This window comes from Protopterus annectens, chromosome 10.part0 (assembly GCF_019279795.1).
Source record: "Protopterus annectens isolate FY-2018-M chromosome 10.part0, PAN1.0, whole genome shotgun sequence".
NCBI classification, from domain to species: domain Eukaryota; kingdom Metazoa; phylum Chordata; order Ceratodontiformes; family Protopteridae; genus Protopterus; species Protopterus annectens.
This window is the reverse complement of record NC_056744.1, coordinates 1368198698-1368222780: the sequence shown is the minus strand read 5'-3', so window position 1 is coordinate 1368222780 and position 24083 is coordinate 1368198698. Positions and strand designations below refer to the sequence as shown.

The following is a 24083-nucleotide window of genomic DNA, read 5'->3' as shown; positions in this document are numbered from 1 at the left end:
AGATACTGGATCCCCTTAGAATGACACCAGAAGCTTAGCCAATTGTTGAAGTCAATCAATTTTGTCCTTGTACTGTAGTATCATTCTGGGCAATGGCAGAATGCTACTCAGGGCTAGGGTCATACCTGCCTGGGATACAAGATCAGAGAGCTCTTCCATGTCTGTTTTCATGTAGTCCAGGGAGGTACATCTCAGGTCATTCACACCAACATGGACAATGACAGAGTCATATTTGTACTTGTTGCAGAGTGACCTGAGTGCATGGGTATGTGGCGGATCCTGGTTCCCGACAGGCAGCTGACAGTAACCTTTTCCTTGTTTAGCCTGGTGAGTGGGACATCAGTGTGCCTGACTATAGAGTCACCTATGACTAGTGTGTTGGGTACGTTGTTTTGCCTTATTGGCTGTGGTTGAGTGGCACATTGAGTCTGTGGGCTATGTGTCATTTGGGTTGTGTTGGGGGATGGAGGTTGCTTGCATTTCTGCTTTGGAGGTCTCTGTTGCTTAGACAGATTATTACTGAGAGCCTCTGCGAATGTTTTTGTGTTACTATGTGTGGATTTTGGTGGTGTAGATTTAGTGAGACTATGTGATGAGTGTGGTGTGGTGCAAATGTTTACCTTCTCCTCATGACTGTCAAGTTCAGTCTTGGTTGGAGAGAGCTTTACCTCCAGTTTGGCTAGATAAGTGCATCTCTCACAGGTTGTAGTGTTGGGTGGTAGGAGGAGAGGGTTGTCTGTGTACATGAGGCAATTTGTACATTGCCTCAAGATGCCCAGATTCATCAGATAGAAATGAGAGAACACTGGGAGCTGACCCTTGCAAATGCCTGAATAAAAAAAAAAATTCCTCTAGATAAGTGAGGAAAGTGAGTACAAGAGCTGCTTTTCTCTAAGGAAGTGAGAAAAGTAAGTACAAAAACTGTTTTCATCTAGGTAATGAGGAAGGTTGACTGCATAGTAATTAGTAGCTTATTTAGTGCTTACAAGTTCTGAACAAGTGCTGAGCACGAATAAGCAAATTTAAGTGCTTAAACTAAGAATCTGTATCTGCACTAGACGAGTTACAGAACAGAAACAAGTGCAAATGCAGGCTTTCAAATCAGAAAGTTGAGAGAGACAGAAGAGATTGCCCAAACGGCCAATAACTACAATTTCTGGGCCAGAACCATTCCTTATGTGGTAGACAGGTTACTTAGTGCTTACCACTGCCACTGATAAGCTAGACCGCTTCCCTCCAACACAGAAAGGCTTCAGAGGCTCAGAAGCTTACATACAGTCCTGGATACAGCAAATCTGTATCTGGAACACTAATTACAGGAAAGGTAGGAAACAGGCTTACAGTTTTTTATTTTTTTATTTTTTTTACAGAAAAGTAGCAAAAACAGTAGTAAAAACAATTTGCATGCAGTGCAAGCTAGCACACTTGAGTATGTAGCAATATTAGACCAAACACAGTTTAAAAAATAAATGCAATTAAATTAAAAAGGACTAAAAGCAAGTGCAGAAAGAGTTTATTAGGTAGAATGTGGTAAAGAGATGGGACTGGGGAAGTGTCCCAGATCAAATCTACAGTGGGGCAGGCAATTGCAAAAGCCACCAAATTTAAACTACAAGCCAAAATAGGGAGGGTGGGTGGAACAAAACAGTTTCAACAGAGATCTAAGCAACAACTAACAGTACAAACTCTAAACCAAAAAAATATACTCAGCTCTGCATATTTGCAGTCTCTCAGAACAGGGAGACAACAGTTTCAACAGAGATCTAAGCAACAATTAACAAACTCTAAAACCAAAAAAATATACTCAGCTCTGTATATTTGCAGATAGATTGGAAAGCAGTCTCTCAGAACAGGGAGACAACAGTTTCAACAGAGATCTAAGCAACAATTAACAAACTCCAAAACCAAAAAAAATATACTCAGCTCTGTATATTTGCAGATTGGAAAGCAGTCTCTCAGAACACAGGTTCCAACAATTAAATGCAGGCTGTTACTAACAGGTCTAATTTTATGCAAGTGATCCTTGAGTTAGATAACACACAAGCTGTAAAAAACAGTTATACCAACTGAAGACATGGCAGAAAATAGGGAGTGGGGGGTGGGGAAAACAGTTTCAACAGAGATCTAAGCAACAACTAACATTACAAACAAGCAGTCATACATATAGTAAATAATTTAAAATGCTGAAAAATCCAACTTCTGCAATATTTTCCTTTCAAAAGATAAAAACAAAGCAGTATAATAACGGTGAAGACAGATGATTAATTTGTGGTTCTGACTGTACAAGACAGCCCCTATGCCTAACAGCACATATACACAATACACAACTGACAGAAATACTGAAAGTTTCCTCAATAACAGTAAAAACCTGGTCCTCTGTTCATAGCTCCACAATGCACTTGATCCAGAGCAGCTAATCAACTGTCACAGGAAGAAAAATGGAGTGGAGTCTGAGCATTTGAAAACTGGGCAGTACTGGGTTACATTGGCAAATGACCCAAAATGTCACTGAGGCAATGGGAGTGAATGTGTGTCCATGCAGATATGCTCAAAGTTTTCATTTAGCAGGGAGCTGGAAACAGCAATAACAGTAGATCAAAAAGATGCCAGAATCTAATGAGAATATGGTCAGGATAAATAAAATAATAACCATAGTAAATAAGCCTTTTTTTTAATTAAATTATAGTTTATCTCACATTACAAAATAAAAAAATTCTTAAACAAGTAAACTGTGGCATCTATGTTATATGCATGGCTACACCTATGTTTTATTCTATGGCTTTAGTTACATGCATGTGAGAATACATTTTGAAGACTCACTGCTAACTTGAATTCATACATATCTTCAAGGTTTGCTAATTGTCTGTTACTCTGAAATTATTTTCTTGTTTCGCTGTACTGTATGCCATAACTTGTACTCAGCCTCTTCTGCATGTGCTCCTCAAACCAATGATGTTTACCTGGTTAACAAAATGTTATCACTTAATCCGATAAATAAATAAATAAAATATGTGCACATGTTGTTGCAGCATTTGGTCACTTAGTGAAGCCTTTAATACTTGCCTCTATTTGCTTTATTATGGCTTACTGTCTGATCTGTTTATTTCCAGGCTATCTGTCAAAATGGTGTACAAGTTTTCTTTAAAATCATAACAAAATGTGAACCAATGGGTCATGCTATGAGTCCAAAACCAAATAATATGCAAGTTCCCCTCTTTTTCATTCTAACCACATAGTCTATAACATCAATCAGTGTCAGTGAGGTGAGGTATGATAATTGCATTATATGAGTGCAAGTATTTCACCTAGTGTACCTGTTGCATGCGGGGCAGAAGGTGATGAGTCATTTGTGGTAGTCAGAGATGTCACAGACATGATGGAGGCATGTGTGTCAGAAGTGCTGATAACACCTACAAAGAAATCAGAAAATTAGCTGGTTACTTAAAACTTATATTTTTAGTATATTATTATTTAAACATTTGTCTGACTCAATAACATACCTTTAAGACAGAAAATTCAGCTTAACTGGTAGATACTTAACTTTTGCAAATACTTAAACTACAAGAATACATCATGCCTGAGGTAAATAAGTCAGTCATAAAATACTGAAGTAAGGAGACTGACAAATAAGTTGTCTAGGTATTGTAAATCTTCACTTATACCACAGATATTCATCCTTTTAGCATATTTTCTTCCCCAGGCTTGCAACTCTACTTTACTAGCCTAGTGACAGTCATCATATCCTCTTCACCTTTTTCAAATATTGATACAGCATAGATTCATAGACTTTAGAATAGTTGACAATGATTGCTATCAAGAAACATTTCAACTGATAACAAACCCTCAAACTTGCAAATGTGCATTACTCCAAGTCATGTTTAACTATTGAAGGGGAATTGTTTACCTATGTTGATACTTAATCCATAATAGAATTCTTTACATTGAAAAACTACCACACCCACTTGTATGATGTTTGAGGATTATGTATGAGAATATAAAAGAAAATGCATTTCTTCTACTACCAAACTGATTGTTGTCACACTGAAATTCCAGTATAGTCCTCCTAAATGCAATATCATTACAGGCCACAAATCTTACAAAGCACCCCTCGGTCATTTATATGCCTGTGAGTAGAATCCCACACTCTTATCTAATTTCATATGTATCTTTCGGTAAAAAGTCTATATATTTCTCTAAATCATCTCAGTTTCAAGTGACCACTACATAGATTTACATTAAACTGTGAAACAGAAGAGATAATTTTGCACTAGAACAGAGCAAATGATGAGGGGGAGTTATACTTGGTTGTTATGGTATACCCAATTAAAAACACTTTAGTATAGAATATCTTTACTACATAACAAAAGTCCTAAGTGCCTAAAACTTGAATCAGCATTAAAATATGTACCCATCCCTTGACAGATGTGCATTCAGTGAGGGAAACATGTATCTCCTGCTACCTCAGCTACTGCCAAATTTCATGACCTGTCAGTCGGTGCTGTTTAATTTTAAACTGTTAGCTTAATACCATGTTTAATTATATCATACAAGCCTTGCAGCTTATTAATATCTCCAGATTAGTTAACAGCCGTGCCCAATTTACAGATATCTGCACAGTTCTTTAACCCACAACCTTCATTTTGGAAGATAAAAGATATCAATTGATTAAAGAGCACAAGACCCAACATGGATGAAGTGGATATTCTACTGAGTTGGGTCCATCTTGAAGTTGCACTGCATAACTGTATTCACTGTATACTTTGCCAGAGTCCAGAACTAATCCAACTACCTATATATGTTTACAATTCCTCAAGTTTAGTAAAGCTCTAATATCAAAGTGCATCTGGAGAAAGTCACACATTTGTCACACTGACAATCAGTGATCACTCCTTCTGACAGGTACAGTGATCTTGGTGTCGAGATAATTAACTACATGAGTTGTGGGAGTGAAGGCCCCCATACGAGAAGTGCTAGGGGTTATCCCCTGCAAAATGCAGTTTTTGTTTGTGTATAAATTGTTTATAACATGATTAGCTAGATGATTTGCATTACAAGAATGTGTATACTCAAAAATTAATTTACAAGATTGTATAGCTGTGCTATCATGATGCAAGCTTTGATATGATGAGGAGATATAGGTCACCCTAAATAAACCCTAACATAAGGCCATACTAATGTAACATCATAAAGAGAACATAAACTTATCAAATATCATTAGCTTTGAAAACAATCATGTTGCATATGCTCTAAGACAAGTGAATATATTTTATCAACAAGAAACTTATTCATTGATATTCTTTCCATTGTTTTGCAAAGGGCAGTAAAGAAACTAATACGATTTCCAAGTGTTTGTTATCACTGGACCTAAAGGCTATTTACCCATTTGTAGTTTTCTATAACCCTGCTGCAAAACTCTTAATCAAAAAATATTACACAGTTCCAGCAAAAACAATACCAAGTTGTCTTCCAAAGTGTTATTAGTCAGCCTAATAGCCCATTGGGTCCCATCCTATTCTTTTTGTCTTGAAAATAACTTCTCTCAGATCATTTGAGGTAAAAACAGTCAAGACATTTCTCATTTTTGTAATATAAACAAAAGTTAGGTATTTGCCATAACATGAGATCTGGATGAGCAGGTCCATCCTTGTCTACATATATAGGGCTAATGCTGCAAACCTTTAGTCAGCTCATGTGACACTTTCCTGGAATAATCACTCCTCTCATTTTACTCATAATGCTCTGCAAACAAACATCCTAACCAGTTATCTCCATTTCAGGGGCTGGATCATTGGGCAATGTATGGGAGCAGGGCTAAGGTGAAGAAAGGAAGACACTGCACGTACCTAGTAAGATGGCCAGCCATACATTCAAATGAAAGAGCAATTGACCCCCAAATGCACCAGAGTGGGAAAGTCAGGCAAGGTCTCAAGAATTAGACTATTGTGTCCTGGAGGATGACCCCGGTACAAGTAATGTTGAATTATTGTCATTTCTAACCTGGTGTCTGTTTTTAATGATCATGGCCATGTCAGTTTTTCCCAGATATTTGATCATTTTTCTGCTGATAGCTACATCAAAACTAATGCTGATTTGAGCTCTGATGTATTCTGAGGAGTCTGAAACTTAACATCAACAGCTGTGAGTGCCTTTCCTTCTTTCTCCATACTTTCCAGGTGCCTTTTTACTTATAAATCAAAAAGAGTAGAGCCATCAAAAGGGGATTAAAAACAGATCACCTTGATATCTCTGGTGCAGTTCATGACACACATCCAGGTGTGACATTCAAGGGCTGTGCCAGCATCCACTGCTTTTGTCACACCATCTACAGAACTGTGAGATACCTACATTGTGAAGTCTGCAACAGATGTCATAGTTACCATCTATGACATTGCAACTTGTACTGTGAGTATCCATCAGGCAAGCCACCTATTAACTGGTTCTTTTCATCAGCCATTTCTTACTAGAATCTCATCATATGAGATAAATGGCCAACTGAGCTCACAATAAATATCAATGATGCATAAACACACACTGCAAAAACATTTCCAAGGCTCTAGATTCTTTATCTGGAAGCACAGCAGGACTGCGTGAAATAGGACCTTATTAAATGGATGCCACTGTAATGACGGAACCGTGCCTGTCTAACAGGTCCAGTCTAGAATCATAAGTAAGTTAATTGCCTCTCCAGACCCCAGCCTCCCAATCTGGCACCCACTTCATCAACATGCAAGAATAAAGTCCAACGAGCTCGAAGACTAAAAAATAAAATAATAATATACTGACAAAGTGCATAATCAGCACTGTGTCTATGAGTAGTCACTCAGTCTTTGACTTCCAAGTCTGCAAGCTGTATTCAAGATATCTGATTCCCAATATTGCTTGTACAGTAGTCACTAACCAGTCAGCATCTGTTAGACATTGCCAACAGTGCCGCCTTGTAACAAGCACTGACTGTCATTTAAGCAGCCACTATTCCAATTGCATCTATTAAAATAAAATCAGCACCTCTTTAACAATGCCGATCATGCCCCCCTAACAGCTTGCACCTAGGGAAGTTGTTCTTTCATCCCAGCCTTGCTATACTGGCAGATTTATCTGGCTTCCTTGGGATAGCAATATCAGAATTTTTCTATGCTATTGTAATCAGAAGATGCACAACCTGAGGAACCACAAAGGAAGAGGGTTGGAGGCAAAAATGTCCTCCTGCAGGACCCATTGTAGTGAGGTTGTGGGGTCCAACAGGTCGTGTAACCCTTATTCTAGGACCTCCTTCCTCTTGGGGTCATCTTGGGGAATAGTGGATGTCATTATCATTAAAATCTAGGGTAGCAAACTACCAGAAAAGTGCAAGTGTCTCCTCTTGTACTTTTGCTTCCAGCCAGGGCCTGGAGATGAGGGGTGCAATGAAGATGAAGAAGTCTACAATGAGCCAGCTATTCAAGACTAATCTTGAAAGGCTCTTCTTACACCTTTGACCTTTTCAGATCAAAAGTGGATGGCCAAAGTGCCAAGCAAAGAAGTGTTGCTTGTTGATAACAAATTCACTGTCAGTATAGAAACTCAAGGAGGAAAATACAACAGTCTGCCTTGTCAGCTTCTAAACTTAAGTTGCTGACATATTCATGGCCAGCACTACCTGCTCCTTTTCCCAAGACTGAAACCCATCTACCAGGGCTGAGTTTGAGATTGAGAGCATTGGATCTGAAGCCATCATGATGGGCAGATGCTCTTTACCTACAACAGCAACAATGAGATGCCTTCGGGCACAACATTAAGAGTTATCAACTCTTATTGCTGGGAGGTTGACTTCTGCAACATCAGCAATGGCCCTGATGGATTTGAAACCAAAACTGATGCCAACAAGCCCTCGTAACACTGACAGCATTATGTTGAACCTGTTGATACAGCTAGCATGGTTGATACAGAAGGAGTCAACTCTGAAGATGGAGACCTTAAGATTAAGACTGCACCCAAAATTAACAGACACCTGTGCTTTGCGGAAGATGAATTCCGTTCCAGTGGGACTACATCTTGAATGAAGGCCAGTGAGGAGAACTGTGATATTTTGATAAGATGAGATGCCTTTATCCAAAATAGTAGCAAAGGTGGAAGATGCAAGAGACACCTTTTTTCAGACTTTGATGGATGCCTTTTCAGAGTCTAACTCAGTGGCAGGAATAGAATGAAGGCTGAATGATCTGAAAGATTGCAGACAAAGGATTTGAAGGAAAATACATTTTTTTCTAACTTCAGAATGGGGATCAAAGAAATGATACATATTCCTATTAATTTAGCAGAAGAATGTTTAGCCACCATTCTGACCAATTTTTCAGAGACCTCAGAAGTGAACTGAGCAGAAGAAGACTCTTCAGTCCTAGCTTTTTTTTAACTGAACCTGGCAGGAACTTGGAAAGGGAGCTTTTTCACCTCTGTGTCTTTCAACCTTATGCCTTTTCATCCTTTCCTGTCTATATTTCTCTTCAGTTTTGCTGATCACAGCCTCAGCTCTTTAGTCTGATGGTGTCAAATTTCAGGGAGAACTCAAGTTTGATCCCCCCTCACGAATAGAAACAGACTTGCCACTAGGCGTTATGGAGTTCTTCATACATATGACACAGTTCATCAAAATGTTCCTCTCCTAAGCAAAACACACATAAGATATATTTACCTTTAGGCAAGATCTTGAGCCCATACTTACATACTGTAAAGTTTCTATGCTCATACTTATGTATTTTAAAGTCTCTGAACCCATAATTACTTATTGTAAAGTCTCTATGCCGATAGTTACGTATTGTAAAGTCTCTGTACCCATACTTACATACTGTAAAGCTACTATGCCCATACTTATGTTTTTTAAAGTCTCTGTACCGCTAATTAAATATTGCAAAGTCTCTATGCCCATAGTTACGTATTGTAAAGTCTCTGTCCCCATACTTACATATTGTAAAGTTACTATTCCCATTTTGAATAGCTAAGCTAATTCAGTCCAAAATGATAAATCTGACAAACAACAGCAGAAGAATAGTAGAAACCAGCACTCTTTAAACAAGACAGACCAACAACTACTCCTAAGCTGTTATAAGGAGGCTGAAAAACATGATAAGCCTTAGAAAGGGGCAGAGGTAACGAAAACCCTAGACTAGATGACAAAAAAGTAACAAATTATTTCAGAGAAAAGTCAAAATAAAAAAAAAAAATTAAAAGCAAAGCTTCAGACCTTTCCACAAAAAGTTTCAAACTGAAAAGAAGTCTTCACTAAGTAAGGACTTGCACGTGGTATAAGAGATCCAAAGAGGAAACTTGCAGGCAGTGCATTATAGACATAAGGGAGAAGGCCTACTATCCTGGTAAAGTTTCAGATGCCAAGCTGACTGAAGACATGTATCTTTAATCTTCTTAGATGATGGGGATGGATTTCCTCATCTCAGATGTACCAATTATTCCAGGCTTAATAAAATGCCTAGCAAACTGCTGGGGAATGGTGTCTGCATACAACGTTTTATGAGCAAAGATGGCACCACTACTAACATTAAACACTTCCATACTCTGAACAAAATTCATACTATCAGAACTACTCACTAAATCACACTTGTGTTTTGTTTTTCTATATTTATTAATTAATTTATTTTTCAAATTCATCAATGTTTTAATATAGTTCTGTCTGTTTTAAAATATACTATTTGATCTCCACATTCTGCAACATCTGAACTTTTCCTGGCAAATTTCTCTGCAATCTTACAGTCAGCCATTTCTTCGGCCAAGTTATTATTACTTCTGGTAATCAGTGACACATATCCGTATTCCTGATTGTAATCTTACATAAGACATTTGTCAACATTGATGCATATTGTTATCATACAATACTTGATTCTATAAGTGTCAAAATCTTTCTTAAATGACACTAATGGCAGCTAAATTCTGAGGTGTTTTCTTAAGTAATCTCAGTTTGACTTGAAAAGTAATTTGCAAAGGATAACATAATGATCAGAAGTTTCCAGTGGAGTTAAAATCATAGACCATGTGTATGATGTAACATTTTTATTATACACATTATGTCAAGTATGTTGCAAATGGTCATCATTTGAAATTTCAAGACCTACATTGCCATATTCTGAGATGTGGAGACCGAATGGCTGAAAATCCAGATTTATATACATTAAGTCCAAGATTACCATTTCTCAGAATTTTCCCTTTTCTCTCAGGTATGGAGATGTGGAGTGGGGTTGCAGGGTGGGGGGGGTCTCCCCCAAAAAATACGTTTAAAAGAGAAGAGCCACTTCTGAGGTGAGAGTCAAGAGCCATCACTATTTGTTCTTTTGCTATATATTCAGAACTTTTTAAAAAAAACTCTGGACTTAACACTCCGAGTTTTGAGATTTCAATAGGGTGCTTTTACATACACTAGTTAAAATGCTCATAACCTGATTAAGTCCATTTTAAATAAAAATGAAGTGTTGGAGCAAAATTTTCATGAAACAAAATGTTTTCCTATCTACATCATAGTTCTTAAATTCACCCAGGCTAATAGATTTATTTAATAAATCTAAATTATCCAACTCATAAGAAAAACTTCTAATTACTATCATGGCGACTTACTAATGACTGAGTGAAATCTCACTATTGTCAAAAGTGTACTGCTGTAGCCTTGGCCTTATGTAATAGAGTAATGAAGTCCTCACTACAATCCATGCAAACCAGACTCAAACAGTGGCTTGGCTAAGGACTGAGCTGGGGGTTGGGAATGTGCAACTGATGCCAACCCAGCAATCCCAGAGGGGGAGGCAGTGTGATTCACTCTACCACTGACCCCAGAAGAAGTTGAGGGATTGCTGGTAGCATTCATTGGGTCTGTATGGCTTGTGATACAAATGGTCAGTAGAGTATTCCAAGATGCATGCAGAGGCATGCAAGGGACATCCTAGGCAGCAGCTTAGTGGTAGCAACCAGCTGTTAGGGAAGGAAGTAAGGGAGAAGGAGGGGACCCAGTGGATGATGGCCTGATGGCTCTTGATTCTCACCTCAAAAGTGGTAGGCTGGCAAGCTCTCATCACAGACAGGAATGAATGGGTCATAGGGCTCTCAATTTGACTGAGGAATGAATGGGCTGGCTCTTGCCTCAGAAGGGAAACAACTGGGTTGATAAGATAGGGGACAAGTATAGGAGATCTGATTGCTGAGGCTGAGGATAAAAAGTACTATTCAGCATTACATATACTTGCCAAATTTAATAACTAATTAATTAATTAATTAATTAATTAATTAATTAATTCATTCATTCATTCATTGTCTAATTATCCCTTTAACCCAACACAGCACTGTGGGAGAGCTATACCCGCTCCTGGTACTTTATGAGCACAAAGCAGAAAAATGACTCCTAGACATTGTTCCAGGTTTCAGTTTATTAAGTTTGCCTTATTTAATTTAACAGGGTACCTACCCTCAATCCCATCTCTTAACATGTGAATTAAGATTATTCACCAAGTTAATCTCCCTTTTCAGCCATGATTTGGTACTTACCTGTAACAGTAGATGTTTGAATTCCTAACTGTCTCAGTGGTATTTTGGGTTATCTGCAAAGGTAACTCAATACTGTCCAGCTTTCAAAAGATCAGACTCCCCTCACACTCTTTCTTCCTGAGACTGCTAATTGGCTGAGCATATCCTCAGATGGATGACTTGAGCTGTCACAAGAAGTGAGTCATCAGACTGTTTCGATTCCTCAAAGAGGGGAAAGTACCCGATGACAGAATTATCTAGCAAGAGTAAATTCGCAGCCAATCACAATACTATATAAAAACCAAATCCAACAAAAAACGAAACAAAGAAGTTGAAATCCACCTCAACTATGCACAATCAGGAGGAAGACAGGTAGGTGCTGGCACTGAGGCAAGGAAGAATTCGAGCATCTACTGTTACAGGTAAGTAGAACCCATGTAACTGTACTATGTTCATCATTCCCACTGTCTGAGAGGCATTTTGGGTAGATTTACCAAAGCTTACCGTATCTAGGAGATGAAAGAATAAAGATCTAGGAGACCCTGGAGAATGGTCTTAGAAATATCTGCTGTAGACTCTGAAAAGGAATCCAGTTTGTAGTGGTTTGTGAAGGCACGAACAGAGGACCAGTATGCTGCCTCTGGAATGCTTCTATAGTCTGCCTATTTGCAATATGCCATTGAAGAGGATAAGGCCATAGTTGAGTGAGCCCAAACCTTGACTGGAAGACCTGCCTGGAAAGATTTATCATAGTAACAATAACAGAAAGCAATAGCAGAAGGCAACCATTGCGCAAATGTTTGCTTAGAGATAGGGTGAACAAAAGTGCTTTGTTCTGTCAAGGTAGTATCTCAGCTGCCTGTGTACATCCAAAGTATGTAGAATCTATTCTTCCTTGTTTTTGGATCAGGATAGAATGCTGGGAGATTGAAGGTAAATTCATTAACAACTTTAGGCATGAATGATGGATTAGTGTGTAACACAACCCTGTCCTTAATCTATTTCTTTCTCTCTCTCTCTCTCTCTCTCTCTATATATATATATATATATATATATATATATATATATGTGGATAGATATATAGCTGGATATATAGATAGATAGATGTAGATATCTGTAAATTAATCAAACAGCATTTCACTGAAACAGTAGTACAACATCCATTCATTACTACTTAGGTGGGAGGGTAAAGTCTCCCATTCCCCCTTTGACCTACACCTACAACTACACACACGCACACACACACACACACACACACACAAGTATATATATATATATATATATATATATATATATATATATATATATATATATATATATAGATATAGATATATATAATGACGCTTACTGCACTCTCAGTTCAATACCAAGTTATGTGCAGGAATGTTGTGCTGCAAATGTGTGATGATGTCACAAGGTATAGTCCCTCCAGTAGTTATTTTCATTGTTTAGGCAACTGTAACTGGCAGTAGATCCCTAATATCTTGAGCACTACCACTGGGCCTTTAGTACAGCCTCCTTATTGGACATCTTTCATCATTGTAGATGATTATTTGTGAAAAACTAAAGCATCCAGATCCCCACTTTCACCATAGATATGCCCACTGGTCACCAGTTAACAACCCCTGACTGGCCAAATCATATCTAATAGCTCAAGGTATTTGAACACTGCACTGCCCTGCTTCCATCTGTACCTCATGCTGGAAGGGAGTGTATAGGAATGACATTAATACTGGATTCATGTACTCTTTGTTACTTCCCTTGGTAACTTTTTGTTTCTGTGTTGTTCACACATTTCCCATGCATGCAATGGCACTTAAAATTTCTCCTGTGAGGCCCAGTGATTCTTCAGTTAACTATCAGAAAACTTTTATTTTCTTCAGTCCCACCTTTTCTAACCAACAGCATATCCTCACATCTGATTTACTTTTTGACTGGAGCCATCTTTTCTGATTAGCCTCTCTTTTTACTTTACGTAATAGTCATTTAATTTTACAGGATAAACGCATGGTGCCACACTCACACAAAAAGCAGAGACTGTTTCATTGTTGCCCTGGAGTAGGTGAGGATACCACTCACATGCTGGTGCTACAGACAAGTTATAAACCCCCACCTTGTTTGTTTGTGTATTAGGACCCAAGTTATGAGAGTTATGAATACCGTCTTGGAATGTAAAGCCTCAGCTGGTGGTGTCTCATATGGTACTCTCATGATTTCTCCACTATTTACTGATATCTAGACCAATATACCAGGAGTGTAGCTATCTACTTTTGCTGGTGACTCCAACCTGGTTACTATTATTTGATCTTCCAGATATACTAAATTGCTCCAGCAGGGGATAGACTATACACATGCTTGGTATTCAAAAAATGGTCTCAAACTGAATGCTAAAAAGATGCATACATACTACTGTTCAACAAGCAAGCCTTTCTCCTTGCTATCACATAGAATCATAGGATCACAGGAAGTCATTAGGCTAATGGCCCTTGGGCCCTTATAAGCCTGGTCAAGTTCTACCCTTATTTCCATGATCAGCACCTATTGCTCCTGTCCAAGAAGGAGGTGGATCTCCAGGGGTGAATTTACAGTTACCCATACAATCATCCACATTGTGTTTGAAGAGGGCCAATGAGATACTCTGTTTGACAAGAGAAGTAGTCTGTTCCAAAGGTGTTCCAAAGGTGTGGTAACCTCTGGGAGACAAATCTGTCCCTCCAGCAGGTTCTGTTAATGTCACATGTCAGGTTAACGTCTTTATTGCGTGTATCCCTTGTACCATTTGACTTGGGGATATTTAGCATTTCCAATAAAACGGCATCAGAGATTGCCTTATATGTAAGGCAGAGATCACCTCTGTGTACTCTGTATGCAACAGAATAAAGTGACAATGATTTCAGAAGATCCACATAGGACAGATGATGAAGACCTTGACTTGTCCTTGTGAGGAACCTTTGTGGTCTCTCCAATTGTTGCAGGTGATTGGAAAGGTGCATACCAAAAGGGTCATTGTACTCAATTATTGGCTTGATGAGGGAAGAGTACAGGGAGATTATAACTTCTTTTTTTTCTGGAAGCAATGCCCTTACTTATGAGTAATATAGAATGCCCTTCTTACCACTGTGGAGACATGGTGATCAAACGTAAGGTTGCTGTCAACTTGTGTACCCAGGTCTCTCACCTCTGAGTGCATACATAGAGTGTTACTATTGAAGTGGTAATTAGTAGGAACATCTCTCTTTCTGAAAGGGATGATAATACATTTTTTCATTGAGTTTAAGGTCATGACTTTGGCGCCAATCATTTGTTTGTGCAAGACCCTCTTGTAGGATGTTGACATCATTTGGAGATTCTATGACCGCTCCCAGTTTGCAGTCATCAGCAAACTTCATCAGCCACAGACCTTTAGTTTTTGCTTGTACTTCAGAGAAATAGATTTCAAACAGTAGAGGTCCCTGGACTGATCTCTGTGGAACACCACTGGTTACAGGTCTGCTGTTGGAGGTGATCTCCCCTATTTGGACTATATGTGTTCTATCAGTGAGCCACTTAGTAACCCATCTAACAATATAAGAGTTGATACCTAGCTGGGTGAGTTTGGCAATGATGGCTGAGTGGGGGACAGTCTCAAAAGCCTTGGCTATGTCTAGGGACAGATCCAAACTGAGTAAGGTCAACTGTTTAGAGATTATATATATCTTTGTTGAGAAGGTCCATGATGATTTGCTCCATGGCCTAGAAGATAATGCTAGCCAGGCTAATAGGTCTATAGTTCCCAGGGTCAGTTGAACCACCACCTTTGTGCAAGAGAATAATGGTATCCATTTTCCATTCAGCTGGGATGAAGCCTGTGCTTAGACTATGACTGAAAAGAGTACTCAGGGTGTTGCTAATTCTTGTTGGAGCCCATGTAGGATGCAGGATGAGATGTTATCAGGTCCCATACATGCTGTGCTTCTGGCCTTAGAGAGGGCGTGTATGACTTGCTCTTTAGAGATACAAGGTAGGGGACAGGTGGTAGGGATGTCATGGGGTGCATGCAGCATGGACAGAAGAGTGAAGTTTTCAAAGAACTGGTCAGACAACAGGTTAGCTTTGTCCACAGGCTCATTATATATGGTATCATGAACTACCGGTTTGGCACAAATCTGGGCCTTTCCTTTTAGATTACAGCTGTAACTAAAGAAAGCCTTATGGTTGTCCTTAGTTGAGGAAGCTAATTTGGATTCCTAGTTTGCTTTGGAGGAGCTCACAGGAAGTTTGCTTGTTTAAGCTGAAGAGAGTGTTTCCAGTTTAGGGCTCACTCCTTCTTACTGTTATTGTAAAGCCTGTTAATGGCAGTTGTCCACCAGGCAGGTTTGCTCTACCTTGAGGAGCTTGTTTTGGTCATATCAGGTATGGCTGGGTCAATGCAGTTATACAGGTGTTTGTATAAAGCATTGGTAAAGAACTTGGCATAGATGCCAGGATCATCTGAGGGGGGAGGTGCAGTGAAGCTATTTATACCATCCCGTAAGAGATTATAATCTGCTTTGGAGAAGTTTTTTAGTTTAATTGCTGCTGGGGGGGGGGGGGGGGGTTCAAGTGTGACAGTTACTTAGAATGAGACTGATTTGTGGTCAGATCTCCCCAGGGAAGACCTCACAGTAGGGGTGTTACAGTGGCTCCCCCATATTGGTAAGCACCAGATCCAGGATGTTGGCATGCCTTGTAGGGGTGTCAACCAGCTGCTCCAGGGAACTGGAGTTGCCCAAAGCCATGGCATTCGGATGTATCTTGATAGACTCAAGTAGATTCACACAGGCAGAGTGGGTGTCCTGATTCATGGAGGGGGTGCTGTAGCTGACAATTACTTCAGTAGGTGTCCTACCAACAGTTAATTGCACCTGAAGTATCCCCAGGGAATCATACTGCTTAACCAGTCTGGAGGTGTATTTATCTTTAAAGAATACTGAAACCACCTCCTTTAGTTTTCACGCCTTCAGTTAGTGGTCTGAACATGTAGAAGGAGGTGTAACCAGTTATGGTTGGAGTGCTCTACACAGCCTTGAACCAGGTCTCTGTGACTGCACAAATGTCTGCGTCTTCCAAGGTGAGGACTACTTCCAGTTAGTGCAGTTTCATGTTAAGACTCCTAGCATTTAGCAGCATAACATTGAGGTTGTTTTTAGATGGAGTTTCTAGGTCAGAAATTTTGTCCTTGTGACACTTCTTAAAAAAGGCACTATCGGGGTAGCAAGATCCTCATCCAGAAGCCAAAATCCCAGGGATGACAGATGAAGGCCATCTCTGGCAAAGCATCGAGGTCTGTTAATCATGTCATCCCCAGGCTGACAGATACTGGATCCCCATAGAATGACACCAGAAACTAAGCCATTTATTGAAGTCAAGTCATTTTCTATTTATATTGAGGCATCATCCTTGGTGAAGGTAAAATGCTGCTGAAGGCTAGAGACATACCTGCCTGAGACACATAGTCCAAGAGCTCAGTCATATCTCTCTTCATGTAGTCCAGGGAGGTACATCTCAAGTTGCTCACACCAACATAGACTATGATGGAGTCATAAAAGTACCTATTCTTGAGAGACTTGAGAGCATGTGTGATATGGAGGATCCTGGCACCTGGCAGACAGCTGACCATGACCTTTTCATTATCCAGCCTGGTGACAAGGATAGCTGTGTCTCTTACAATGGAATCACCTATGACTAATATGTTTGGTTTTTGTGTTTTGCCTTAAGGGCTTGACAAGTGAGACAGTGGTGCATCAGCTATTATGTATATTGTGTTCTGCAGAGAAAGTATTATATGTAGAGTGCTTGTGTTTGTGTCTGGGAGGCCTCTGGTGTTTAGGTATGTTTCTGATGAGGGCCTCAAGATATGTAGGTATGTGTGATGTGGTTTTGGGTGGACTAGTACGTGAGGTGTGCATGTTGGCAACCCACTCATTGTCATATGTACTGACTGGTGTCTTAAAGAGTATGGATTCAAGGTTCAAAATTTAGTTGCATCTCTCACACGTTGAGTTTGTATATACTAAGAGCACAAGGTTGTTGGTGAACATGAGACAGTTGCTACACTGTCTCAGGGTGCCCATGTCGACCAAGCTGGTTGGAGAAACTGTGGGAAATTATCTGTCATAGTGTTAGGCAAATTTAAATGGTTAGGAAAAGAGGTCACACTTAAGAATGGCTAGTGGGTGAGAGGTGTGTTGATACCTCTGAGGCTAGGCTTAGTGTTTCACCTGACAGTAGAGCAAGGCTGCAAAAAACCTCTGGTGGACCACAAGCAAAGTGCTAAGGAAAAATTTAACAGCAAAACATTTGCGTCTAAAACTACCAATGATTACCACTGCTACGTGACAGTGCACAATGGTGTGGTACATGCAAACCAGCACAATTGTGGGGCTTAAGTAAAGCAAGAAGTAACCCTTTTAACTCAAACTAGCCAATAAGGATGCACTCTCTGAGCTATCCCACAAGGGTGCAGAAGGGCCTTCACCAACAAAGATGGCTTGAATTTGAGGCTCAGAAGTTACAAAACAGACCCAGAAACAGCAAACCTGGAACTGGGCTATGCTACAGCTGAACTACTACAGTATAGACTAAAATGTGGCAAAAAACCAGTTCAGACAATTCAAACAGACAGTAGAATGCAAACACAAATTACAATTAAAAGTGCAATATAAGAGCAAAACAGTTATTTATATTTAGTTGGAAGCAATGGATACCTCAGATCTTTCAGTATGTCAGTGAAGAGCTGGTTTTGGTGCTCAAGTGATACCAAACAGTCTCAATTCAGCAACTATGAATCTAACCTATGCTATAAAATGCATAAGTACTAGAAATTCAAAGTGCATAAAATCACATACATTATATTCCTTTATAAACTGGCATTGCTATAAGGCCCTCCACACGTATGTGGGTAAATTACTCTTATTTGATCACCATCTCTCCACCATAGTTAGGAAATTCTATCTTGGCCAACTGATATGAAAGAGAATTTCTACCAAATCTAAATATGTCATTACTCTACTCTATACCTCTCTTATTAGACCCACTATTAAATATAATGCCCCTCTACCAAACAAAGAATACTACCCAACTAGAAAGGCCAAATAGACTTCAGATAAGATCAGAGGTCTGAAAACCATCAACTAATCTGAAAAATTAGCTTAGTGATCTTTATAATCTATAGCCTAGATGTTCCTTCATGGTGGCCTATGCCAACCTAACTGTATCTTTGCAGTCCTTATGTCATCTGTAATATATTTCCAGGAGTAAGCTGTCTGATCTCCTGGTTTGAGATAACACCCCCACCACCACCATCATGTCTCTTTTTTAAATCATATCCCTCACATTATGATGTTTTTAGAACCAAACATTTTCTTTGCTGTCATTCAGGAACAGAACATATACATAAATGTATGAAATTTTCTTTACACATTAACATTCAATCAAATATGTTCATTAAGATAGAGTCATAAATTCTCTTATATTTTTCCCCATACTGTTCCCAGGGCAAAATTATGTTACATTTTTATTTTTAAACAACTCCATCCTATCTTCAACACTTTTCATAACTTACATACACGTCTTTTATTTATTCCCTCCACACAAAATGAAACTGGATATCACGCACTTTAATTAAATCTTTTCCATATACACTTCCGGTTGCCTTCATTTTCACAGTTATCAAATATAGTCAACTGTTTGCTTTGTTAATGTAGCACCTATTAATTTATGATGCTCTACTCATGCTTTTGTTAATGCAGTCAACCATTGTTAATTCTATCCAGTTTGTTTCACATCCTTTTTTTGTAGAATGTTAGTTCACTGAGATAAATCCTCAGTGTCATATAGAGTAAATGCATTAGTGAACTACTCTGCTCTAAAGACCACAACTTTGCAATAACGCACCTCAAATATCTGAATCTCCTGGAACAGAACTACAATCCACCTCTACCTGAAATAAATTCAAACAAGTCTGTAAAATCACCTTTTCAAACAAGCTTCATGTAAGTACTTCATAGGTTCATATGTGTTTACTAGGCTAATGACCACAAGGGCCTTTTTAAGCCTAGCCATGCATCCCAAATTTCTGACAAGTTCTGGTACCCTTTGTAAGTATAATCAGGAACTTGAAAGGTGAAAAAATTACAAGCAGGGTCCTAGGAGATGAACAAATTACAGGCAGCCTGTGTCTATTAGAGATGTAGGTGCCAAGCCATGGATCAAGTTCCTGTCCTCCATCCAGATCCCAAGACATTACCTGATAACAATTACTGCCCAATTGACCTTCCTTCCAAACTATTAACCACAGGAGGCACAACATCATTTGGCACCTCTAATAACTGCTTCCCATTCACTCTCTAACTCCTCACAATTTCCTTCATATCCTACCCCCACCACTCTGCTGTACCCCTCAGCTCTCTATACCATCCTCTCGCTACTCTAATTTTTCTTCACCCCCCCCAATTATTCTTATTTATTATTGTGCATACTATAAATACACAGTGCTATTAAATACTTTCTGCTCTTAATGATCATTTGCATTACTTACATCTTTTGTTTTGTTACTACTGTTTTATGACGTTTTATGATTAATGTTCAATAGTGTTTCTCATCTTGACTTTGTATATCATACGGTTTGTATTCACCCAGACTGGAACAGAAAACAGTTTAGCTATTTTAGGACTCCAGCCTGGTCAACAAAGAATAAATAAATAAAATAAAAAAAAATAAAATAAAATAAACTTCCCTTAACACTCCCTCATCTAGCTTGACTTACAACCACTGTACAAATGCAAGAAGATTAATTGTCAATTCTTCTGAAAAGTGTCATAATGCTGGTCTTGGTGTCAAAGCTGTTCATTGGAATGACCTCAAGCCTTTCTCTCAGAATCAGTTCTATCACATCGTCTGCCAGTTTCACCAGCCTGTCCTTTAGTGGTATGGACTTGTTCTGTTACCTCCATTAGAAAAGGACTAACTGAATCTATTTCCATGTTTTGTTTTAATTCCAGTGGCTAAAGATGTATATATTTTTAAGAGATTCTGTCAAAGTAGCCTAGGTCCCGTGTTTTGTCATCTTATAAATTGACCCATTCTTTACCATCTCTCCTCTCCCTATTAGCCCACTATTCCATCCATTACCTCCTTCTGCTTTCCTTCCATCATAGCATGATACCATTCCCCTGTTTCTTTTCTGCATAATAAAAGATAATAAACGTTATTCAGTACTTTAGTAATCTCATTGTTGTCCTTAACCTCCATTTCATCCTTGATTGGTTTGTTTAGATTGGTGTTCCTCTTCATCTCTGAAATTCTTTCATCCCTCCATCTCTCCATCCATCCATAGCCCCTTTTTGCCAGTTTTGCACATGGGGTCGGGGTGTCATTTAACAATGGCAATCATCTAGAGCCAGAAATGTAGCTGGAAAATCCTTTCCTTTCCAGTTTCCCTGCTTCCTCAGTTTCCACTTCAGTCCAGCTCGGGCCTTCTTCTGATTAACCCTCCTTGCTATGCCTGCTTCTTTTGCTTCCTTCCTTCCTAATTCTTTCTACTATTATAATGCTTGCTCCTTACTGCTGAGTATTGTCCTGAGCTCCATACTTAGCTGCTGTGGTCTCCTCCAAAGCTTTATCTTTCAGAATGCTATCTCTGAATCTTATCCACAGCTTATATTCCTCGTACATGCTATCCAGTCTTAGTTCCTTTAAGACCTCAAATCCCAGCTGCTTGTAATGTAAAATTGTGTACCCTTTCACTGTAAGGGTCCCTATTAGTATATGAAATGCCCAGATGAAAAAACATTAGAAGGTTGAGTTCAGAAACTTGATATCCCAGAAGCTCAATTGAACCAAACACACAAAACATCTGTTTTTTGCAAGAGGGCAAGCCCCCTTACACCCACACAACATCTGCTAATTATATATACCAACTTTGAGATTGCACCACAGTAGGGAAGGAAGCAAAATCTCAATTTCTTTTGTTGTGAAATCCCACAGCTCCCAGGATTTTGAATTTCCAGGCTCTACCTTCTACTGCTCACTTGTCTGAGCATTTGGTGTACAAATATAGACCCCACTACACTTGGGTCTGTTTAAAGTGAATTAGATTGCAGCACAGTTATTTCTGGTAAGTGTACATAGCAAATTCTAATTGACCAGCTACAAATAAATCTAAAATGTTACTTTGTATGGTGCCTTCTTGCATAAGCTGAATAACCTAACCCAGAGCTTTTACCTGTATCTTTCTGTCTTACACGGTATATAGCAATTCACAAGATTGCAAATAGCAAACCATGAACCTTCCAATCTACTGCTCTTCCACCAATCTGTCTGGGAATAGTAGATTACATCAGCCACCAACTTTCCTAACCCCCAACCTGCAGTTTTACTGCCGCTCTACTTATCTTCTTCATCTCTTCCATTCTGCACTGCTCCCCTGCTTCTTTTTCTTCTATCAGCTTGCAGAATACCCCACATCTTGCATATACCACTTCTCCTCCCCTGTTCCAGTCACAACACTCCTGATGACAAGAAAGACAAAACTACCATCCTAGCAATTTCATTGCACCATATGATATGGCGCTAGCACTTTTAACTTAACCAAATATCAGCGTGGCCTGGAATTCCTGCAACATTTCCCAGACTTCAGGCAATACACAGGAATACCTCCCAACCCCAGTTTTGCTCTTTCTCTTCATCTTCCTTCTTCTTTATTTTTTGATTTATTTTTAAATTTGTTGACTGGGATAAGTACACTTATCTGAACAACCTCTTTTAGACATAACCTGTACCTAAAAGGAATACAATAAAAATAGCTGTCTAATAAAAACTTAGACTAAAAGAAGGAATATGGGAAGGTAATAATGCAGGAACAATGCAAAGGAAGTGATCACTGGAACTATAAGGCACCTAGCCATAAACAGTGGTAAATAGACACACTTAAAAGTTCTTTGCCCTTTTACAAGCACTTAGTAGTGTTTACTTATCCAATCGTCAAGACAGTAATCATAAATAATAGAATGCATATCAAACATTACATATTACAAGTACTATGTAAAACAGTATATAAATGTAATAATACAAAAGTTACAATAAGTAGTTGAATTATGTTCTCACTGAAATTATCCTGAGGTGTAGTTCAATATTTAAATGAGGAAGCAGGAATAGACAAGGAACAGCCTAGAGGTGAGCTTAATTATGCAAACAATGAAAACAGTTAATTAAAAGAGAAAAGCATGAGAAGGTGGAATGAAGAGATAACAAAGATATACGTGAGAGAGACAGAGTGCAGTGAGGCTAAGGAATTAGTGATGTTCTAGTAGCTGCAAGACAGAAGATGAATACAGATGTTATAGAAGAAGGGAAGGGAGACATAAATAAATTATTATCTTTCATGCCCACTCTGCCTTTTACATTTCCTATGTATGCCCTCTACTGCTGCTTGCTCTCCTTCAGAAAAGTTTTTGTTCCTTTTCCTCCCCTTTACTCCTAAAGACAGACTGAGGTCTACATATTTCATGAACTTCTCCTTTAGAACTTGCCCCCGCTCTTACAGAGTCGAAACATACTCTAAACTCAAAGGGCTTCTTTAGCTCCTGCCTCCCCAATTTGCCACTACAGCCATGTCCTCCCTTCCCTGCGTGCCCCTGTAACTATGCATTGTAAACCTTGACTTGGGTTCCTTGGTACACTTGTTGTCGACATGAGTAGAAGACTTGAGAAAACTACTACACACCCCTTGTCCTGGTATATTTGGACTGCTCCCTTTGCTCTTTTCTCAACTGTTCATGCCAGCAGGTCATTAGTCTTAACATGCATCATAACATGGGCTCATGTCCTTCCCCTTCCTATGATCTCTGCAGCTCTACACCTGTCCTGTCCTGCCATGGTTTTTCAATTAGGCCAGACATGTCCCATGATTCAACCCCTCTCAATGTCAGAACTGACGACTGTCAATATCTTGCCTGAACTCTTTATGCGAATTCTCCAGTCTTGCCTCACACTCTCCTCCTATGCTGGATTTCATACACTCACTCCCCCCTTTATTCTTTCTTGCCCCTTCAAGGATAGCTTCTTTTCCATCCCATTCCCTTCCTCTCCCTCCTGTTTCAACTTGCCATTCTCCACCAGTCATATTCAAACTTTTATTTTCTCTTGTTTTCTTGCCTCTGCCTGTTCCCTACTGCCTCAGTAGGCATTCACATAAGCTGTTACAAAGACGTTCTGTGTCTTCTTTTGTGCTGCTCCACTTGTTGAAACTCACTTGTTATAGTGTCTTGGCTCTGAAAGCTACTGGAATCCAAAGGAGTACTCTTGGGTGAAACTGGAAGACATTTTTTTCTATATGTAGCAGACTTCTATAGGATGAGTAGAAAAAAAGAAGTTATGGTCTTACCATACTGTTCCATTTGTGTTGTCGATCTTCATTCATTCTTGATGAATGAGACTCGGCTCCGATCCTCGGAACCGGCTCAGCTGTTATACAGCTCGCGCCATTCAAAAAACTCTCGGGCTAAAACTCTACCCGCAATGCTCCTCTCCATTACCTCAGATCGAGTTTGCAGAAAAACAGTATGACA

General features: G+C 39.2%; 1 protein-coding gene across 1 annotated transcript in view; it reads right to left on the bottom strand.

The window, feature by feature from the left end:
* The window catches only part of LOC122814279 (receptor-type tyrosine-protein phosphatase C-like), a 2027173-nt gene that overhangs the window by 1426158 nt on the left and 576932 nt on the right, over nucleotides 1–24083 (bottom strand). Inside the window, exon 15 of the mRNA XM_044086870.1 lies at nucleotides 3315–3410. Coding sequence (XP_043942805.1) covers nucleotides 3315–3410 — 96 coding nt within the window. The remainder of the gene's footprint in view (nucleotides 1–3314; nucleotides 3411–24083) is intronic.